This window comes from Neofelis nebulosa, chromosome 6, assembly GCF_028018385.1.
Source record: "Neofelis nebulosa isolate mNeoNeb1 chromosome 6, mNeoNeb1.pri, whole genome shotgun sequence".
Lineage (NCBI taxonomy): Eukaryota > Metazoa > Chordata > Mammalia > Carnivora > Felidae > Neofelis > Neofelis nebulosa.
Genome location: NC_080787.1, coordinates 66,662,957 through 66,684,653, shown reverse-complemented (window position 1 = coordinate 66,684,653; position 21,697 = coordinate 66,662,957). Strand labels below are relative to the sequence as shown.

General features: G+C 35.8%; 1 protein-coding gene across 2 annotated transcripts in view; it reads right to left on the bottom strand.

The window, feature by feature from the left end:
- COL19A1 (collagen type XIX alpha 1 chain) overlaps positions 1-21,697 on the bottom strand; it is a 350,374-nt gene that overhangs the window by 307,964 nt on the left and 20,713 nt on the right. For both annotated transcript variants that reach the window (XM_058734368.1, XM_058734369.1), the window contains exons 3-4: positions 15,778-15,852; positions 14,622-14,721 (exon numbers count right to left, since the gene is read on the bottom strand). In XM_058734368.1, the coding sequence (XP_058590351.1) occupies positions 14,622-14,721; positions 15,778-15,852 (175 nt within the window). The remainder of the gene's footprint in view (positions 1-14,621; positions 14,722-15,777; positions 15,853-21,697) is intronic.

The following is a 21,697-nucleotide window of genomic DNA, read 5'->3' as shown; positions in this document are numbered from 1 at the left end:
ATAAGGAATTCACTGTACAGGACTTTAAGAATGGGTTGTATTTGTCTAAATAGCCTACTGCCCACATTCTCTGGATCTTCTTTCTTACTTGATTAATGAAAACTCCTTTCATGATCAGAATTTATTTAAAATCTTTAAGACATATACATAAAATGATGACGTCTAAAAGGTATGTATGTTACAGAAAAGATCTTGGCATGAGATGGAGGAAACATTTAATCATTCTGTGTATGTGTAATTGTTACTAAATATGATTCTACATAGACTGCCTTTTGCATACATGGTGTGAACACAGAGATTCTCCCTAACTATGAAGTACTTTCATTGACAAGCCAAAACACCTAATACTGTACTATCAGAGATTTTTTCCTCTTTGGAAAGTGCATGTGTTTATAAAATATAAGCTCTGTTACCACTAAAATAGTTCCTAGAAACTCATCTCACAATACTAATAAAGTGTCTAATAATTTATTCTCGCCTGGAAAGTGTAGAACAGAGATCTATAGGGACTACAATAAAACAAAGAAGTTAACAGAGAAGATATAGAGAGGGAGGAAGGAATAAATCCAGAACAGGAAATGACCCTGGGTTAGAAAATGATATGTCATTGTCCTGAGCCTTGGGCAACACAAGCATCACCTTAAGGCACTGAGAGTTTGGAAGGAAAGTTCCAAAAAGAAAGGTGATGCCAAAGGAGAGAGGCAACCAAGATAAAACTTGACTATTTTCCTTGCCTGTGCTGTCAACTCACATGCCTAAATTACTACTGGGCATCTCTACTTAGATATTAAAGGCATCTCTAATTAAATAACTGAAATTGAACTTTTGTTTCCTACTAACAGGTAGGTACAAGGTACCTTCTCTAAGGTACAAGAATTTCACATCTCAGTAAAAGGCATGGCCATTCACCCAGATTTCCAGTCTAAAAGTCATTCTTGACTCTTGCCTTTCCTTGATTTTCCTACACCCCATCCAATCATCAGCAAGTCTCACTCTTTCTACCATCAAAATAGATTCTGACTCTGTCCACTTCTCTTCAGTTCCACTGTCACTCACTACCTCAAGCTGCCACCTTCTCTCCCCAGGACTCCTGTGATGGTGTCCTAATTGTTCTTTCACCTACATTATAGTCTAGTCCTCACATAGCAGCTAGGTTCAGCTATTAAAATGTAAATCATACCACATCCCTCCCTTACTTACAGCCTTCCTACAGTGTCTATGGTTCCTTGCACATGGCTCACAAGGCTTCATCTGTTCTGACCCCTGCTTCTAACACATCATCTCCTATTCCAGTCTCTATGTGGTACTCATACTCCAGTCACAGTGACTTGAAATTTGTTCCTTACGCACACCAGGCTCATTGAAGTCTTAGACCTTTGTACTTCCTGTTTTCTCTCCTGGGATGGTCCTTCCCAGAAGTCGTCACCTAGATGACTTTCTCCACACTATGCAGGTCTTAGCTCTAATGTCACTTCTTCTGGAAGATCTATAGCTGTTCTCACCTCAATTACTACCTAACATATTACCTTCTTTTATTTTTCTTCATAGGCTTATAACTACCCAAAGTTTTTTTTTTTTAATGTATTGGTTTACACATGTATTGCCTGTCTCCAACCACTAGAATGTGATTTCCATGCAAATAGGGGCACTGACAGACTTGTTGCTCTAAATCAAGCTTTAGACAGATACTAATCTGGCATATAGGAAGCACAAACAAAACTGTGTTCCTTTCATGGACAACCCATAATGATACCTATGACCAGTCCTAGCAGGTGCCAAACACCAGTAGTTGCATAATGCCTTACAGTTAAGGCCTTTAAGACTATGCCACATCACATTCAGCAAAAAAACAGAAGAGAAAAAAATTCAAGCTCTATGTGATTTAAAGCAGGTTAATCAAAAAGTCTGACACAAAATGAATCCAGGAACAAACACAGTGTTCTTACTTTCAAAAAGAAACTTTAAATCTCCACGGGCTACAGCAACACAGAACAGCTGCCCTGAGAAACTTCACCAAAAGTGTCCTTCAGCAGAAGACTTCCGGTGCTTGGAAATGTTTCAATTGTAAGAAGCCACACACAATAGTTTCCTGTAGTTCTAGAGTCCTAATGCTGAAAGGAACCTTAAGAGTGATTTAGATCAGCCATCTCATTTCATAAATAAGAAATTAAAGCCACAGAAGTTAAATAACTGCCCCACCATTACTCTGCAAGACAGAAGTCAGGATGGAACTTGAACTCGGAACTTCTAATTCCAAGGTCATTTTTTTCTAGTATATCAAGTTGCCTGTATCCTCTGGGTTAAGAATAAAATTTCCCTCATAATTACTGACCTGACTTAAAATTAATGTTTTGGGACTACAAGGGAGGAAAAAAACTACTTTTTTTTTAGTACTAGGTGAAATGGGGAGAATATAAGTAAATATCAAACATTAGTATCAAGAAATGATTAGTTAAAATGTTTACAATCATGATAATATTAACAACAATAAATCATATTTTGGGCTCAGAGCAAAGCATTCATTATGACATTTGCACATCCTAAGTGACCAGTAGCCATGAGGGGAAGATTATTACAGTTCCTTCCCCTCATCATATTTTGAGCACAGATCAGGAAGTATCACAAACCACACAATGATATCTTTAAAATGGGGCTACAATCTGTTGGGTTTTAAGAAGGATATGCATATGACAGAAGGTGACAACCAATCAGAAATACTTTTTCCATATTCCTTAGAGATCATTTCTTAGAAAAATTAGTATTTTTCACCAAACATTTCTTTAAAAAATGAGAGGAATTTTCAGGAAGTAGTAAAAATTATGAGAATAGTATATATACTAATAATTATGCAGTGTGAAGAAAAGCATGAAGTGTTCTCATAAAAAGTGCCTCTGTTTATCCTTCTGGTTAGAAAATATATTGGGATTTTAATATGTTAGGAAGAACATCAACAGAATGTAACCTAACTAAAAAGACAAGTAATTCCTCAAAATGTGAAAATAATGACCATAAATGTGACTATTTCAAATGATTATGGAAGGAGAACCCTTAGCACTGATCCTACATTAATGCTTTCCTGGCATGGGGATCAGTGGAAGTTTCTATCCCATTCATCCCCTGAGGCTTGAAATCAATGCCAAACATAGCTATACACAAAGTTAACTTAAAGTCGAAATGTCTGGTCTCTTAGGTGCAGAAAGATGCCAGCTGAACAAGTAATGGACATTCCTACCTGCCCAATTAATGAGAAACCAATAAGAACTACCTTAAAAGGATAAACTTTGCTTTTTCATACTCCCTTCTAGGAGGGGCACATTGCAAGCATGGTCATGCCAGGAAAAATCATAAAACTTAAAAACATAATCCGCCCTTTTCAAGTGCATACAAACATTTATTGATCAAGTTGTTTTATGGGGAGATGGAATCAGGGAGTGGATCTCATTTATTTTCCATGGCTGGGCCCTGGTGGTTTGTTGTCAAGAAAAATAAAGACCTTAATGAAGCCCATAAATTTATTTACTTCTTTGTATATTAAGTAATTGGTAATTTCATTGTACAGCAAGTTCAGGCTGATGTGTTTGTTCAGTATTCCTAGAAGGACCATAGTTTGTAATATGGCAAGTGACATCTCTGTCTCATGAATAGAAAAAAATAAAAGACAAAACCAAACTGCAGAATAAAAGGGGATTAGGAAGAAAAAAACAAGACTGCCAGTTTCTGTTTTGCTCTTTTACCTAACTAAATCATAAGCACTATGAGGCAAGAAGTAAAATGTAAAAAAGGAAAAACAAAGAATAATAAACTTTCATGATTTCAGTGCTCATAAACTGAAAAGCAAGAGGACATAATTATGCTAGAGAAATTTAGTTTTGTATATGGTGTTTCAAAAATCAAGCATGATACACATTTGAATAATGAAGTGTTTAAAAAGTTTAGTTACTAATTACAATGGTTCCAGAGGTAATTCTTCAACTAGCTCATAGCACAAGGCTTGAAGCAAAGCCTTTTTTTTTTTTTCAAAAGTGCTATTTTGGTAGAGATGAAGTGAGTTTTCCAGGTCATATTTAGCAAGACCAACCTTTATTTACTTTTTTGCTTTTAAAATGAAATGGCTAAATGGAAAAAATCTATTTTTAAATAGCAAGAACTGGCTTCCAAATTAATTCTTCCATTCTAAATAAGCGTGAGGCAGAGTTTATGAAGAACTTCCGTATTTACAAGTATCAATGGGGCCTTTGACTTGCTGAATATCTTCCAGGAAGAGAAATATGATACAAGTTACATTTCCTGAGAGTGAAGTGAGAGATGCTTGGAGTTTATAGTAAGTCATTTCTTTCCCAGCTGACACCCACCATCACCTGTCACGTTACAAGCGATTTGGCCAGCAGGGCCTGGAGGGTTTATCTGAAATGCCTTCCTCCCAAGCTGGGTGGTGATGTTTGAGTTTCACAGCCACAGAGACTCTGAAATCTCACCCTTTTTGTGCTTGCTAAGCGGATTCAAACAGATCGTTAATGGGAAAACAAAGCTTCGATGACCCTCTAGTAATCATATGTCTGTTATGATTAGCACTTGTTCATCATGACATTGTAAATGACTTCCCATTGAAAACAAGCCCTTCTACTATATAACATTCAGATAACAGAAATGAAGGATGGACTAGAGAAGCCACACTTCAGAAAGGCTTTGAAAGTAACTTTTTCAGGTGTTTCCATCCAAAAAAAGCAAGGAAGAAAGAAAGAAGGAAAGGAAGAAAGAAAGAAAGAAAGAAAGAAAGAAAGAAAGAAAGAAAGAAAGAAAGAAAGAAAGAAAGAAAGAAAGAAAGAAAAAGAAAGAAAGAAAGAAAGAAAGAAAGAAAGGGAGAAAGAGAGAGAGAGGGAGGGAGGAAGGAAGGAAGGAAGAAGGAGAGAAAGAAAGAAAGAGAGAGGGAGGGAGGGAGGAAGGAATAAGGAAAGAAAGAAAGAAAGAAAAGAAAGAGAAGGAGGGAGGAAGGAAGGAAGGAAGAAGGAAAGAAAGAGAAAAAAGAAAGAAAGAGGAAGGAAGGAAGGAAGGAAGAGAAAGAAGGAAAGAAAGAAAGAAAGAAAGAATCAACCCTGGGTAAACTTCACCCCCAAGAGGTCCTCTGAAAACTGGTGTCCTTCCTGGGTCTAGGGGTTTGGATTCTGCATCAGTATCATTTACACCTAACTGAAAGCTGTGATTTTCCTAGTGGCATATATTCAGCTGTTTGGGGTTTTTCCCCCCTAGAATGTAATGCTATTGCTCTCACACCTTCACTTTATTTTAGACAGCTTTATTGAGGTATACCTGTGGTACTGTGGCTTCTCCTCAGATCGTCCAAATTATTCACCTTTCACTTTATTTTTATCAATAAAGTTCAAGCTCCTTAGGCTGGCACAGAAGTCCTCTCAGAACAGCACCTCAGTCTGCCTTTGCAGCCTCCTCTGTCCCGCAGACACTCTGCTCACCTGTGTTCACTACCACAACACGGGATTTCTTACCATTCTTCAAACTGTCTTGACCTTTAAATGATACTCCCTCTACCGCATACTGGCCCCCACCTCACCTGGCAAATTCTTCTTATGGTTCAAGCTTCTACTTCTCACATCTTTTGTGAAGCTTTCCCTGGTTCCCTCGAAATGGCTTCATCTGTTCTTCATCTTCATCTACATACATACATCTAAAGATTGCAACTATATTCCACAATAGCTAATTGTTGACATATCTATCTTTGCAGACAGAAATAACACCAGGGATCATGTCTTTATTTATCCTTAAATCCTCAGTGCCTGGCACATAGTGAGTCTTCAGTGTCATTTAGGAATCAAATGAAATACTTTGTTAGAATTTCTTCATTCACTGCCATTAAAGCTGAATTGAGAAATAATAGGGAGAGTATATTATAAAATATTTTTTCTGTATACCTTGTAAGCAAAGGGAATTTTATACTCTTATCATGGGTAAATTAGAAGAGAGATAGAAATGTAAAGATAATAGGGAGGAATGCCTAATCCATATATCTATGAGCTTTGAGTCCCATAGAAAAAAAGAATGTCAAGAGTTGATTTGACTAATCTGTTCAATATAGTATGATGCTTTATGCCTTGGACATGGCCTTGAGGTCCAGGGGACAGTTAGAGAGAGGATCACTGAACCCATGTCTTCACTCTCCAGAGCATACATACACACCCCACTTAGCTATAAGCCACAGAGCAACTCAGGCACCTGAGGACTGAGGTTAAGCAGCCATGAGTAAGGATTGGCTAGGGCCCAATAGAGTGGCATTTTCATGGAGAGGTCTCCCAACAAACACAGGGGTGACATGCAGAAACAAGGAGATTAGAACACAAGGATAAGAGTATACTTTCTTTTGAATATAAGCACATGTGCAAAACTCTTCGGGCTCCCCAAAATAACAAGATATGTTTTTAAGAGGGGACTGAGGTTCCATAGCTGTGCAGGTAGAGTAGGAATCATCACAGTGTAGGCACTGATGTCAATATGACATCATTTGAACCGAACAGTAATGGGACCTGGGAACATTTGGATTATCTGAGCCAGAATGAGATTAGCACTACATGAAAAGTATACTGAACTACAAAAAAGAAGGAGGAGGAGGAGGAGGAGGAGGAGGAGGAGGAGGAGGAGGAGGAGGAGGAGGAGGAGAAGGAGAAGAAGAGGAAGAAATTTTGCCTGAGGACATCAGTGAGGGGTGTATTTAGAAGGTTGAGCGTGTACTGAACTTTCTAGGATATGTAAGATTCAAATTGGCCAAAATGATGGGCAGAATATGACAGATAGAGAGAAACAGGTACAGAAAGGCAGTGTAGAGAGATACTTAGGTCAGACACATTCGAGACAGGGCAGTGGACACCAGCAACTTTGAAAGAAATCTCCACAGTGTTCAAGAAGACCTGGTCAGTGGGGTGCCTGGGCGGCTCAGTCAGTTAACCAACCAACTTCAGCTCAGGTCATGATCTTGCAGTTCCTGAGTTTGAGCCCCAAAATGGGCTCACTACTGTCAGCCTGTCAGTGCAGAGCCTGCTTCAGAGGCTCTGTCCCCCTCTCTCTGCCTCTCCCCCTGCTTGAGCCATCCTAAATATAAATAAATGTTAAAAAAAAAAAAAAAAGAACTCCTGGTTAAATATGAGGGGGCTAAGGAATGTGTGAGGAAGTAAAAGTGGTCAGTAGCATTATTCCTTTGGGAAGTTTGGGAGTGAAAGGGACTGTCAAGGGAAAAAGTTTCTAGAACAGTGAAGGATTAAGTATATATTTGTAGACTAAGAGGCCAGGATACTGTGGAGAGGGACATTGAAAACAGAAGAGCAAAGGAGATCATGGGTGGATCAAGGTATTAAAGGAGGCTGACAAGGAGAAGATTAAGAGCACAAGTGAAGGGGTTAACCTTTGAAACCAGGAGGGTCGCCTCTAGAAAGGACAGCTGAAGCAGGAAAATTCTGAAGTAGAGAGCAGAGGTTGAGATGGTTCAAATAAGAGGAATACCTTGGGTGCAAAAGATCTGGTCAATTCAATCTCATATTCAGCCAACCAGATGTGAATTCTACATGGCACTACCACACATGTCCGTATTAATTGAAATTTTCACTGAACTTGTGATTGTTTCTAAATTGCATGGATATAGCCATGGTGAGAGGAATGATTAAAGTCAATTATTTCAATATATTGCTTTTTAGCTTAAAATTATAAAAATTTCACCTAATCTGGAACAAATGTACTTTAAGAAATGTAAGTGTTAACTAAAATGAGGCAATAAGAGCACCTGGGTGGCTCAGTTGGCTGAGCATCTGACTTTGGCTCAGGTCATGATCTCATGGTTTATGAGTTCAAGCCCCATGTCAGGGCCAACAGCTCAGAGCCTGGAGCCTGCTTTGGATTCTGTGTCTCCCTCTCTTTCTGCCCATTCCCTGCCTCTCTCTCAAAAATAAATAAACATTAAAAATTTTTTTTAATGAGGCAATAGACAAGGTGTACCAAGCTTATTTGAGTCACACAAAATAACATAAGCAGCTTTTGGCTAACCATGCTTATTTTCTGATTACCTTTCCTGGTTAAGTTGAAGGAATTGAAACGATAATAAATCAATGGTTTATTAGCCAACACAATTATTCTTCCTTGATGGACATACATTTCAAAGTTTATCGTTGAAATCAAAGTTGTACATCACTGATTCTCTGTCTCAGAATGAAGATTACACTATCCAATGTTATTTTATTAAACACAGATGGTTTGCTCAATCTACAAAAAAATCTGTCAAGTTCTTATAAAGTTATTCTTAAGCACTAGTATAACAAAACATCAGCATTACTATAGTCAATTCTCTGCCTAATTTATAAACTTAAGATCATGATTAAATTTAGGTTTACAGCCATTGTAAAAGCAATACATTTGCAGCCACCTAAGGTTAATAACTAATTAATCCTCACAGCATTTTAATGGGTCACATAAGATTAATAGGACTTGAGGGACGTGCTTATGTGCCTTCTTTCTTTTCTATACTCTGAGAACCTGCACTACACACTCCACAGATACATACTCACAGCCCCCATCCAAGCCAAAGCTCTGCTGTCTCTTAGGAGATTAGATTTATTGAATAGAAAAATAAGTGAAGAAAGAAGAAGAATCAAATATATAATCTAACAATAGATTAATCAATGCCTGTCAAATTAGCCCAAGTAATTACCAAAGTAAAACACCTTGATTTTATTACTTTATGATGACATTTGCATTATTATGACTTCTAAGTAGTATATTTAACTGGCACCTTACTATTCTCAAAGTAACTGCCATAAGGACATTTTAAGGTAAGATAATTTCATACAATTGGCCATAATAAAATAGGAAATAAGCTCTAAAGATATCCTATTGAACACTGTACCTATAGTCAGTAATAATACTCTGGACACTTAAAAATGTGTTAAGAGGGTAGATCTCATGTTAAATGTTCAAATGAAACATATGAACAAATGAAATGAAATAAAATAAAACAAAAATAAAATAGATATGAATGTTGTAGAATCTATACACATATGATCAATTACTGACATTTTTTACCTTTCCCCAAACAATATTGAATTATATGAAATCTGAAGGAGAAAAATCACAACTTTTTAAAATTTGATGATGATAATATTAAATGTTTCCAAAATTGGTAAATGGAAATACTAAACTGATAATATTTCATATTATATTACATTTTAGTAGCCATTTCTATACAAAGCAATTTGTTACTGGAATATATTAACATCCCTAAATTTGCTAGAAAAAAATAACATTGATTCTTAAGATAGGTTCTTGTGATGGAGATGTAAATATTTCCAGGCATCCTTAAAATCTGTCTAATCATACTCTTAAAATTCTGTTCTAGGGATGCCTGGATGGTTCAGTCAGTTAAGCATCTGACTCTTGATTTTGGCTCAGGTCATGATCTCACAGTTCATGGGATCAAGCCCCATGTGGTGTTTCGTACTGACAGCATGGGGCCTGCTTAAGATTCTCTCTTCCTCTCCCTCTACCCCTCCCCTTTCACTCTCTCTCAAAATAAATAAAATAACATTTAAAAAAATTCTGTTCTAATATATATAATTTGGCTATATTGTATGATTTAAAGAATTCAGTAATTGTAAACCTATAAGGCTTTTCTTTTCATCTTAAGAATATTGGACTTGGGCACCTGGGTGGCTCAGTTGGTTGAGTGCCCAACTTCAGCTCAGGTCATGATCTCACAATCTGTGAGTTTGAGCCCCATGTCAGGCTCTGTGCTAACAGCTCAGAGCCTGGAGCCTGCTTCGGATTCTGTGTCTTCCTCTCTCTCTGTCCCTCTTCCAATCACACTCTTTCTCTCTCTCTCTCAAAAATAAAAAATTTAAAAAAAAATTAAAAAAAAAAAGAGTATCAGACTTAAAGGCTTACCTCACATTTTTGGTATGGCAAACTACAATTGAGGAAATACATAAAACTTATGTGTAACAGTCATTCAATCTCATACTAACAGCTGGACAACTTTTTAATTAAGTCACTTTTCCTTACATGGGAAAGTTCTTATCTACAGAATGATAGGATGGCCCAAATGAAAACCCAAGGGACGTATAAATAATAATTCCCTATATTTTTATGGAATTGTGAAGTAATCCTCCTGAAACATTCAAAGATTAGAAGCTTCAGTGCGAGAGTTCTAAACATAGTTTTTAGAGCCACAGATTTTAACTGGTTTTGAGAGCTTGGAGAGGTCCCAAAGAGCAATAAAAATGAAAGATGAGTTAGAAAACCTGTCCTTATGAGGGAAAGACTGAAAAACAGCCTTGTGTGAGATGCTAAAGGAAGTTTGCCCTTTATGAGGAAATGGGTGGTACTGAGTCCCATGGCCCGTGCTTGATGATAGAAGGCAACACATCTCAGATCCTTGATCAAGGCAAGAGAAAAGTGCAGTTTTTCCTTGTGCCATGTGTCTCTCCAGCAGGATCCAGAAGGCAAGACTAGACCCACATTCTTTCACCATTGTAATCTGAGAGCCTAGCAGAGTCCACAGTGAACTCAATAAATGCTTTTTGAATAAAAGAATGAGCTCCACGCTACCTCGTATTAATTACAGTGACTTATTGAATGCTACCTTTTATTCAACTGTTAGCAGAACAGAAACATTTCAGAAACCCCTAATACTTATGTAGTAAGCTACTGCTTTTACTTGTAATTGCTACAAGCTTTTAGTTGAAAAAACAAAACTTAATGACAAAAGTTTTAAATGATAATGTCTAATGCTACCGAAGATACTGGGTATTATACAGAAGGATAAAACAATGATGAAACATAATTAGAAGTATATATCAAGATCTCTAAAAATGAACTAGTAATTCCACTGAGAAAAATTAATCTTATGGAAATAATTCTAAACACAGAGAAAAATAACCTTCCTGGATGTTGTGATGTTATTTATAATGATAAAATCTGGAAGTAACATAAAGGTCCATGTAGAAAAGACATGAGCATAGGGTGAATCATTCAACACTAGCACAGACAAGGTATAAATCATGCTTTAATATACAAAACAGCTTTCCCCATACTTAGGATTGTTTCTAAGGGAACTGTTAAGGTTCAGAGAACTCAAATAACTCCTAACAAAAAAAAAACTACCCATCTTCCAAATATATAATTTGGGGTTTCCTCCTTGTGGAGGATTATTATGTTTATAAAAACATAAAATGAAAATGAGAATAGCTCCTATGAGCTCTTTTTTTTCCACGTAAAGCTGTGAAAAGAAATAGCCCTTGTTTCCAGAGAGTAATCATCAATTTAATGAAACAGAGAGAGAGAAGATTCCTCTTCACTGGAGATTTATTTCTTTGTAACGAAAGCAAAGGGGACCATACGTGTCGATTATGCCACTGTGTCTAGCCACACTATTCAAACTCATAAAAACTTATTAATCTGTGTTGATTATTGTTTTTTCACACATAGCCCCATGTACCCTCATTCTTAGGAACTGGTTCAGTGGCAAAAGATACCAGCTCATAGGAATCATTCCAAATAAGAGACAACAGACTGGAAACACGCATCAGCACTCCTGTCTCGCCTCTTTCACTAATGGATCATAGCATTCTAATTGGCTGAATCTAATAATGGCCTCAGAATCCTTCTCAACACAGTATTCCAGATAGCCACTAGCTATCAATCATGGAACCTCAGAGATAAGGCTTTTTACCATCCTTGAAATCAACAAATCAGGGTAATTCACTTCCCTGGTACATTTGAAATCAGATGATTTCCTCATTGGCCAGTCAAAATAAGAGAGTGTTGCCCCTTCAGAATCAACAGTATGTGGGAATTCAACATTTATTAACCTTTCTAAAATATTCAACTGCTAAGACATTTTTATTTAGTTATTTGGGACATTTTTATTTAAAACATGTTTCTATAGAAACAACTAATGAAAGAACTGTATTATACCAAGAAAATAAGGTTCTCTGTAGTATATGCATGTTTTGTGTATGTTTTCTCTCAAAATTTCACCATTTTGCCCTTATAATTGCCAAAACACAATTTAAAGATAATCAGAGTATGATCACCTGGGATATATAATTCTCAATATGTACAGAAATAATGAATTATTTCTTGTGCACAACCAAGGGTACTTGTTGTAGATACAAGAAGCCAAGGAAATGAATCTTTTAAAGCCCACAAATACTTTCATTTTCTATCCCAAGGAACACTGAGGAAATGGACACAAATTTAAAATAAAATCAAATACATAAAGTCCCTCAAAGTTCCTTGAGCATGTATCACCATTAAGTGTACAATGTTTATTCGAAGGGCCCCTGCAAAAGTAGCCCTTGGGATTCCCGCATTAAGCCAGGCTCAAGGCACTGAGGGTGCCCAGTAAGTATCTGACCAACACATTCTTTCAATCTCTCCCCTCATGAATCTCACCTGGAAGATGACAGAACTATAAAAATAATCTCAGGCACAGAGAGAATCCTCATTTTCCACATAAAATAGCATCTGCCTTTTCCTATGCTGATTCTGCAAGGCAGCTTATTTACAAATACATAAATAGCTGCAACTTTACTCCAGTCTTATTGAAAAATCAAAATGGCATCATGCAAGAGAAGCATCCTAGCATACTTGGCTCAATGAGTGAAATGTAAATGGAGATGAGCCAAGCTACTTGACACTTGCTAGTCAGCTTAAGCAGATACCCTCCAGTTTCCTGTAGTGGAGGTCCCAGGGTTCTGCCTGTAGAGCCACGGAATTTACTTACATTGATAGCCCAGGGATCACACAATGATTTAGAGCTAAAGGTTGGAAAATAAATGTCAAGTTGTGGCTGTATCTATTACCACACATATCAAAGGGGAATAGCATTGCCTAAATGTGGCAGGAAATTTTCCAACGTAACTACTTAAAATCAGCTACATCTTCTTATATACAGTTCCAATGAATTTTAAAAAGTTTTCACTCCAATCCTTTAGCCACCTGGACAGAATTAGAGGAATTTAAATTGTCAGGAAGAAGGCAGGAGAGAAAATGCACTTTAATTTTTATAACAGAATTTTTTGCCTTTCTTAAATTCTTTAATTAAGGTTATCTACTAGTTTAAAATCATATATATATATATATATATATATTCATATATACGTTACATATTGACTTTATGTATCATATACATATGTGTGTACATATATATATATATTCATATATATGTTACATATTGACTTTATGTATCATAAAGTCATGTATCATATACATGTGTGTGTATATATATACATATACACATTCATATATATGTTACATATTGAGTTTTCTTTACTGGATATGAATACCTAAACATGGGACTGCTGTTCTCTGAGTGTTTAATGCCTGCATGTGAAGCCACCTAAAGTCACCCATAACAGTACCGTCATATCTGCTGAAGTGCCCTGCCTGACGATCACCCATTATATCCCCCAATATCAGATCACTCCTTTCCTTAGCACTCTTATTTCTTACCAATTAATGAGCAGTTTAATTTTAAGGAACCATATCATTAAACTAAAATCATCTTAAGAATCACAAAATAGAAGGTTTTAACTTTTCTCAAGGAAAAAGTTAGCTAGGGACCTAGTTTAGACAGAGCATCTGAAGATAGGCAACAAGATAATTAATGCTATCCCCCTTTGAGAATCCAAATGCTAAGATTCTCAACAACCTTTTCTGGTAATTTAAATGTTAGGCTACTCATCAAGAAGTGAAAACATCTATGTATGTTTTCACACAAAAACATCTGTGTTGTATATTAAACCAGAGTTTTAATGCTTATTTCACTGCAGTGCATTCATAAACTGGAATGTTCATCTTGGACTCAAAGACTAAATATCATGATCATATATGCTATATCTGCCTTCCTGACGACTCAAGCTTTTTGAATTACTATGTGTCCACCCTCCAACTGTATGCAGACCATATGGGGAACTTTTATTGCCCTGTATAGTTGCTGACCAACTGTCAGTATTTAAATGGTACATAATACCTTTTTTTTTTTTTAATCTCAGGTTTATCAGTAGAAAAAGAATAATAAAGATAAGAAAGAAAAAGTTTGGGAAATCAATTCTGAAATGAAATGTGTATCAAGACCATCTTATAATGATGTTATCATCTTACGTTATTATGTACGCTACACCTCATATAAATGGAATACCTAAAGGCTAGGTTCTTTTGTTTTAATTTATCATGAAGCATAGTAAACGTAGAAAATAGTTACAATAAATATCAGCCTCTTGTCTTGAAATCTACACTGCGTCTTCTGTTTTAAGGTTCACATTTTAAAATTTAACTTTGGTTATATCTACTTTAAACATAAATAATACTTCTTCAAAATGGTTTTAATTACTATTCTGCAAAGACTATGCCTATATCTGTATGGGTGAATGGCATTTATAACCATAGGATAGGATCAGATTCCAAAGATTATTAAAAACAACAAATATACAAACAGCCCACTTACCACAGCATTCAAGTGAGTATGACACCATTGAGAAGATTTTTTTTTTATTTTTTAAACAAATTATTTGAAATTTTCTTAGAAAATAGTTCATGTAATATTATTAAAATGTAAAGAAAAATTTACTTACATGGTATCTCTAAAAAGAAATGCACTTCCCAATTTGAAACAGGTTTTATCACCTTCACAAAATGCACGTCTCAGAGAAAAGCTCTCTCCTAGGTCAAAACCTATAAAATGTAACAAATGATTTAATCCAGCAGTTTTGTTAAAATTAGGAAACTCACAGAGATATTGATTTTTAAATAGGATTTTTTGTCATCCTTATCTATAGACTGATTTATTTCAAATAACACCCTGTTGTTTGGGCTCAGCAAAATTTCTTGATTTCATTTTTCTCCTTTTAGGCTACAGAAGTATAAAATATGTTGCAAAAGACTCAAATGTTAATTTTCTTTGACTTAGGAATTATCTTAAGAAAATAATCATAGTAGCTCATTGTAGCAGCTCTGATGTCTAAGACAGGAAATTAGTTAACTAAAAAATATTACAGAGGCGCCTGGGTGGCTCAGTTGGTTAAGTGTCCGACTTCGGCTCAGGTCATGATCTCACAGTTCGTGAGTTCGAGCCCCGCGTCGGGCTCTGTGCTGACAGCTCAGAGCCTGGAGCCTGCTTCACATTCTGTGTCTCCCTCTCTCTCTGCCCCTTCCCTGCTCATGCTCTGTCTCTCTCTGTTTCAAAAATAAATAAACATTAAAAAAAATATTACAGTAATTTAGTTGAAATTTAAGCAGTCCTGTTTTAAAAAAAAAAAATCATGCCTTAGAAGAATATATACTGATGTGGGTAAATGCTTTGATTTCAAATTCAAAATATGTATCATGATTATGTATGTGTGTGAGAGAGAGGGAGAGAGGGAGTGAGGGAGAGAGAGGAAAGGAAGACAGAGCAAGGAAGATAGGAATGTTATACCAAAATAGGAATCATGGCTGTATTTGGGTAGTGAAATCTTTTATTAGTAAATTTTCTTTTCTTTTTTCAAAATTTCTACAATGGATACAACTTCTATGATTTTAAATAACTTTTTTTCTCCAAGAAATTGAGTTGTTGTTAGTTAATATAGTACTCTGCTCTTTTTTTCTACATCATTTATCTTCCTTCTTTTTATTTTCTTATACTGATGTTACCAGCCTAAATTATAATGTCAAAGAATCACTTGTGATAAACTCCACATGTGCTGATAATTTTATACAAAATGCTTCTTTGCAAAGGATGATAAAGCTCACCTGAAACTTCAAGTTTATCTCTGTTGTCCTGTGGAAACTGATGTCCCTCTGTTCTCAGTACAGGACACTGTTTTTCTATTAAAAAAAAAATTGAAGATTTGCACTGCATTTGTCATCAATTTTTTTCAATAAGCTTGAATCAGACAATACAACTAGAAACTTAAGATAAAATGAAAATAATAAGCAATTTTGTTAAATTTCTATAGATTGGGGATAAGAATATTACCCCCCTCAGAGTATCTGTGAGTTTGTGAGGGTTACATGTGGCTGGTGCAGAGTGAATGCTTGTGTTAGCTACCATTACTACTACTGCTATATTACTCTAATTTTCTAATTGTTGCTATACACTTTTGACATTAGGAAATCAGCTTTAACATCATTAAAATTTCATATGCAAATTTTTTCTAATATTAAAACAAATGAACTGCTACTATATTTGAACACAAATTTGATTCAACCTTTCTTGTCAGGTGATACTACACTTTAGAGAAGGGGACTACTATGGACTGAATGTGTCCCCCCAAAATACATATGTTGAAGCTTTGATCCCCAATGAGGTATTATTTAGAGGTGAAGCCTTTGGGAGGTAATTAGGTTTGGACGAGGTCATACGAGTAGAGCTCTCATGATGGAGCTGGCGTCCTTAGGGGATGGAGAAACAATATCTCCTCCTTTCTCTGCACCATATAAGGACACCAGGAAGGGGGCCCTCACCAGCATCTGGCCATGTTGGAACCCTGACCTGAAGTTTCCCAGCCTCCAGAACTGTGTGAAATTAATGTCTATTCTTTAAGCCACCCAACCTAGGACATTCCTAGAACAGCTTGAATTGACTAAAGCAGCAACACAGATGGAAATTATCACAATAAAATTACAAAGCAAAGACATCTGCCATACAAAAGTGGCCTATACTTTTAAAAATTAGATAAAATCATTGAGAAAGTACTAATTATGTGCTAAGGCACCTAATGAAACTTAAAAAATAAAAGGTAAAATTAGTCTCTACTTACAGCGAATGCATACATTCAATACTACCACAACACCTTAATAAAGTAATATATACGCATGCATTAGCTTTTTGTTGTCTGGGATATGCTTAAATCTAATTCAGGCTAGATTCTATGAAGGTTAGAGTCAATTGTGAGAAAAATGCAGCAAATTTTTAGAATATGCCAAGGTAACTATATAACTGGACAGATATTCTAAAAATAATTAATTAACTATTATGGCATCACACAATCACATTCTTAATTCTCCAAGTCTAAAATCCTGGTTGAGTTTATTGACCTAAAAGTGTTTTTTTTTAAATACAATGTATTGTCAAATTGGCTGCCATACAACACCCAGTGAGGGAGATAAACTGCTTAAAACTAAATTGCTTTCTTGCTCTCTGGAAAGTGGAAAGTACTGAATCTCAGTTCAACTGCTCAGCTCCTCAGCCCTTCATTTAACAAATGTATCATGAACTTCAGGGGTGGTGACAGAGCATCATCTAAATATATTTAACTAAAAGAATGAATCAGATTCTAAATAGTGCTGTCACTTAATCAGATTTAAAAACTGCAATACAAACACATGAAATTGTAGTACTGAATAATCTCAGAGATTACTTAGCTACTTTGGAAATTCCTATTTCAGAAATATTAACATGATTGCAGATCTGAATAGATAGTAAAATTGGATATTTTGTAAACTTTACCAAATTTTTTAATCTGAATTCATAGTCATTTTTATAAAAACCAAGCATCTCCTCAAGATCTCTGTACTGAAAACTAGAGAACAGTGCTGAGGGAGATTTAAGTCCTAAATAACTGAAAGGTTAAACCAAGTATTTACACTGGAAGACTCAATATTTCTAAGGTGTCAATTGTCAGTTTCATCTCTAGAATCAGTATAATACCAAAGGGTTGTGTGGGTGAGCATATGTGTGTGTGTGCAAGAAACTGACAAGCTGATTCTCGAATTTATATGGAACAGCAAGAAAACTAGAATAGTTAAGACAAAATTGAAGAACAAGCCAGACAATTACACTATCAGATACCAGAAATTTCTATAATGTGGTATTGGGACACATATAAAGAGATCAAGGGAACAGAGTAGAGTCCAAAACAGACCCGAGAACATGTGGTCTTCTTATTTACCACAAAGGTGCCACTGTAATTCAGTGGGAAAAGGATTGTTTTTCCAATAAATGTTTCTGGGTCCACTGGATCTCCATATAGAAAAACACTAAACCTTGATCCTTACCTCACACCATGCAGAGAAATTAATTACAGATGATATTAGACCTAAATGTGAAATGTAAAACAATAAAGGGCTACAGAAAGACATAAGATCTTCACAAACTTGGAGTGTAAAGATTTCGTAAGGGGACACCGAAAGCACCAATTACAAAAGATTGATAAATTGGAATTCATTAAAATTAAAATATTTATCAAAGGACATTAAAAGAGTGAAAAGGAGCCACAGACTATTGCAATATGTCTATCCAATAACATATCATAACCAGAATAAACAAGAACTCTCATAAATCAAGAAAAAAAGACTAAAAACTGTTTCGAAAACTCACAAAAAATCTAAACACTTCACAAAAGTGAAGATCCACGTTCCCAACCTACATGTGAAAATGTGCTCAACATCATTCGTAATCTAGGAAATGCAAAGTAGGACCATGATCAGATCCCACTAAATGGCTAAAAATTAAAGAACTGACAGCACCAAGTTTTGATGAGAATGTGGAGCAAAAGAACTCCCCCACATGGTTTGTGAGAGTGGAAATCAATGCAACCACTTCAGAAAACTGACAGTGTTCACTAAAGCTAAATACACATGAACTCTTTGACTTGGAAATTCAATGGCCCAAGAAAAATGAGCATAAAAAAATGAGTGTAAATATCCCTTTTAGAAGAGAATATTCATTTGTAGCATTACTCATAATAAGATAAAAATGGAAACCCAAATGTTCACTGACAAGGGAATAAATGAATAAATTGTGGTTATATACAATGAAAAATTGTATAGCAATAAAAAAGAATAAACTTCTGACACATGCAACAACTTGAATGCATCTGACAGATACAGTATTAAGTAAAAAGAATACCATTCCCAAAAGAATACAGACTGTATAATCTCATTTATATGAAGTTCAAAAGACTGTACAACTAACTAATCTACATCAGAGTACTGGCTACCTTGGTGGGATATTACCTGAAAGAAGATAGAGGAAAGCCTTCTGGGGTTCTGGAAACGTTCTATAATTTGGTCTGAGGGGCAGTTACACAGATGTCTAAATGTGTATGTAAAAAATTCACTGCACTATGCATCTAAGATTGACGCTTTGTATGTGTAGTACCTCATCAACATGAGGAAAACAGCATGTCTGTAAGAAACTAAGCTAAAAATGATTCCTGAAAAACAAAACTGAAATTCTAATCAAATTTTTATAATGACTTTGAATGACTATATGACTGTAATAAATGAGATTAACTTTAAATTCTCCACAACATATGCAGGGAAAGCCCAACAGATGATTGACAAAACAAATCTCATGACAGCAGAAAGGGAGTTTCTATTATGATACTTTCATCTTAAGGGGTCTGTTGGCCTACTACCAACTTGGAAACAATACATGTCTGTCTTAAATTCTCCAAAGACTTAATGAACATATGATGATGTCAAAGTAATAAACCTGTCACTTTGAAATGAATGGAATTCAACATTTCCAGCAATATTCATGAAAGTAAGTCTCCACTAAAATCTTTAGTTTATGAAAATCAAATGTAGCTTCACATATTTAGAGCATGTGCTTTATTGTGAAAACCTGAACAAAATAAAGGAAAACTAAATGTTAACTATTTGGGGGTAAGATTCAAGGTGCCATCATCTGAATGCATGAGTCTTAGGGATCCGTTGCATACAAATGGCAAAGCAGTAGATGTGGCTCTCACAAATTGGCTGTATTATTTTCTATAAATATTGACACATATATTTTAAAATAAAGTAAAGCACACTTTTTGAGTGAATGTGCATATACCTTAAAGAACAACTGATAAGATCCAAATGTCATCCCAACAGGTAGACAGAGAAGAATCATTGCAGCAGTGTCACTGCAAAGGCTCTCTGGAATGTTCCAAAAGTAATTACTACTAAAATTTCACCATGAAACATGCACTACTTGGGGACCCTTAATCGACAGACCTTTTGAAGAGCAAATGCAAAGGTTTTTGACAAATTCATTCTAAGATATTGTTAGTGATTATCAGACCCACCTTCCTCCTGAACTGGCTTGAAGGACCTGGGCAGCTCACGGGGTCAGAAGGATATTCAAAGGAGGGCGTCTAGGTCTCATATGGGTAGATTATCTAGATTTTACCTTGATTATGTACCAAAAAAATACATACTTTTAAAAAAATATTTTACTCTTATATCTCTCTAAAAATTAGAATCCTGAGGACCTAAGAACAAATTATTCATGAAAAGTTAGACAACTTTGCCCCAGATTACCTAGTGACTCAATGGCGAAGTTGAAATAAAACCCATTTCCTATAAGAAATAGGTTCTTTCCTAAGAAGTCAGACAACTTTTTCTCTGTATTAAACACTGCTTCCTAAAACCACATTCTAAACAAAGTAAGAGTATCTATGACACTCTATTCTTTAGTAGAAATGCATTTTGTTCAGGCTCTCAGTTTCAAGGGTGCTTTAAAAAAAATCCCTTGTTCCCTTAATCTCTAAATCCTTATACTGTGTTCCTACCTGCTGGCTGAGCCTTCCATTATATTGCTAAGTATTCTCTTTGAGATTAGTTCACCTGTTTTTTGAAACCTATATTTCCTATCATTGTTCTGATACTTATTTTCTATACCCATTCACACAAAAATCTTTAGTTTAATATAGTATTCGCTGAAGACCTGTTGAGTTCCGCTTTCTCACTTTTTTTTTCTTACTATTCACTGAAGGCATGTTGAATTACTTCTTTATCCTCTCAAACAACTAAGAAGCCTAGCTGGTTAAAACCCATTCTTTTAGTTTTTCTTTTTTTTTCAGCTGATTTAATACCTAGAAGATTTGTGTGTGTTGCTGATGTTCATACTGCAAACAGACTAGTCACTCTCCATGGCCACAAAGGCCTCTGGCCTTTGGGAAAAGCCAGGAGGCAAGGTTATCACTTATGCACTACAAAGACAAAAAGAACAGTCAACATTGGAGGCATGATGAAAAATAAATATAAATGCATTCTGTTACACTTCTTACAATGTGTTAAAGATTCTTAATATTAAGCTATTTATATACTACCTTACTGATGGCAAAGAAAGAAAATATATAATTTTTCTAGTGGAAATATAAGTTATATTTTAACTTTGCTAAAGTGCACGTTTCCACACATTTGTATTTAAATAACAATGTATTTAAGGTATAATATGACATCACAATATTCACCTAACTGTCAATTATAGAAGTCTTTAGGGAAGACATGTTACTCAAAGATATACTTTCATAAGCCTACCTGTTCACATTTCTGGGAAGAGTCCTCTAGGGCAAGGGTCAACCATCTCCCAAGAAGTCTCACAGGGCAGTATTTATTGCTTTGGTGAATTTACTAGATCCCAAGGTCTAGCCTTTGATCTCGCAAAGTTAGAAATCAGATTTTAGGGGGCACCTGGGTGGCTCAGTCGGTTAAGTGTCCGACTTCGGCCCAGGTCATGATCTCATGGTTCGAGGATTTTAACCCTGTGTCAGGGTCTGTGCTGGCAGCTCAGAGCCTGGAGCCTGCTTCGGATTCCTTGACTCCCTCCCTCTCTGCCCCTCCCCCGCTCACACTCTGTCTCTCTTTGCAATGAATAAATGTTAAAAAAAAGAAAAAAAGAAATCAGATTTTGGTAACATACGGAGCACAGATGCATTTCTCAGTAGCAAATGTG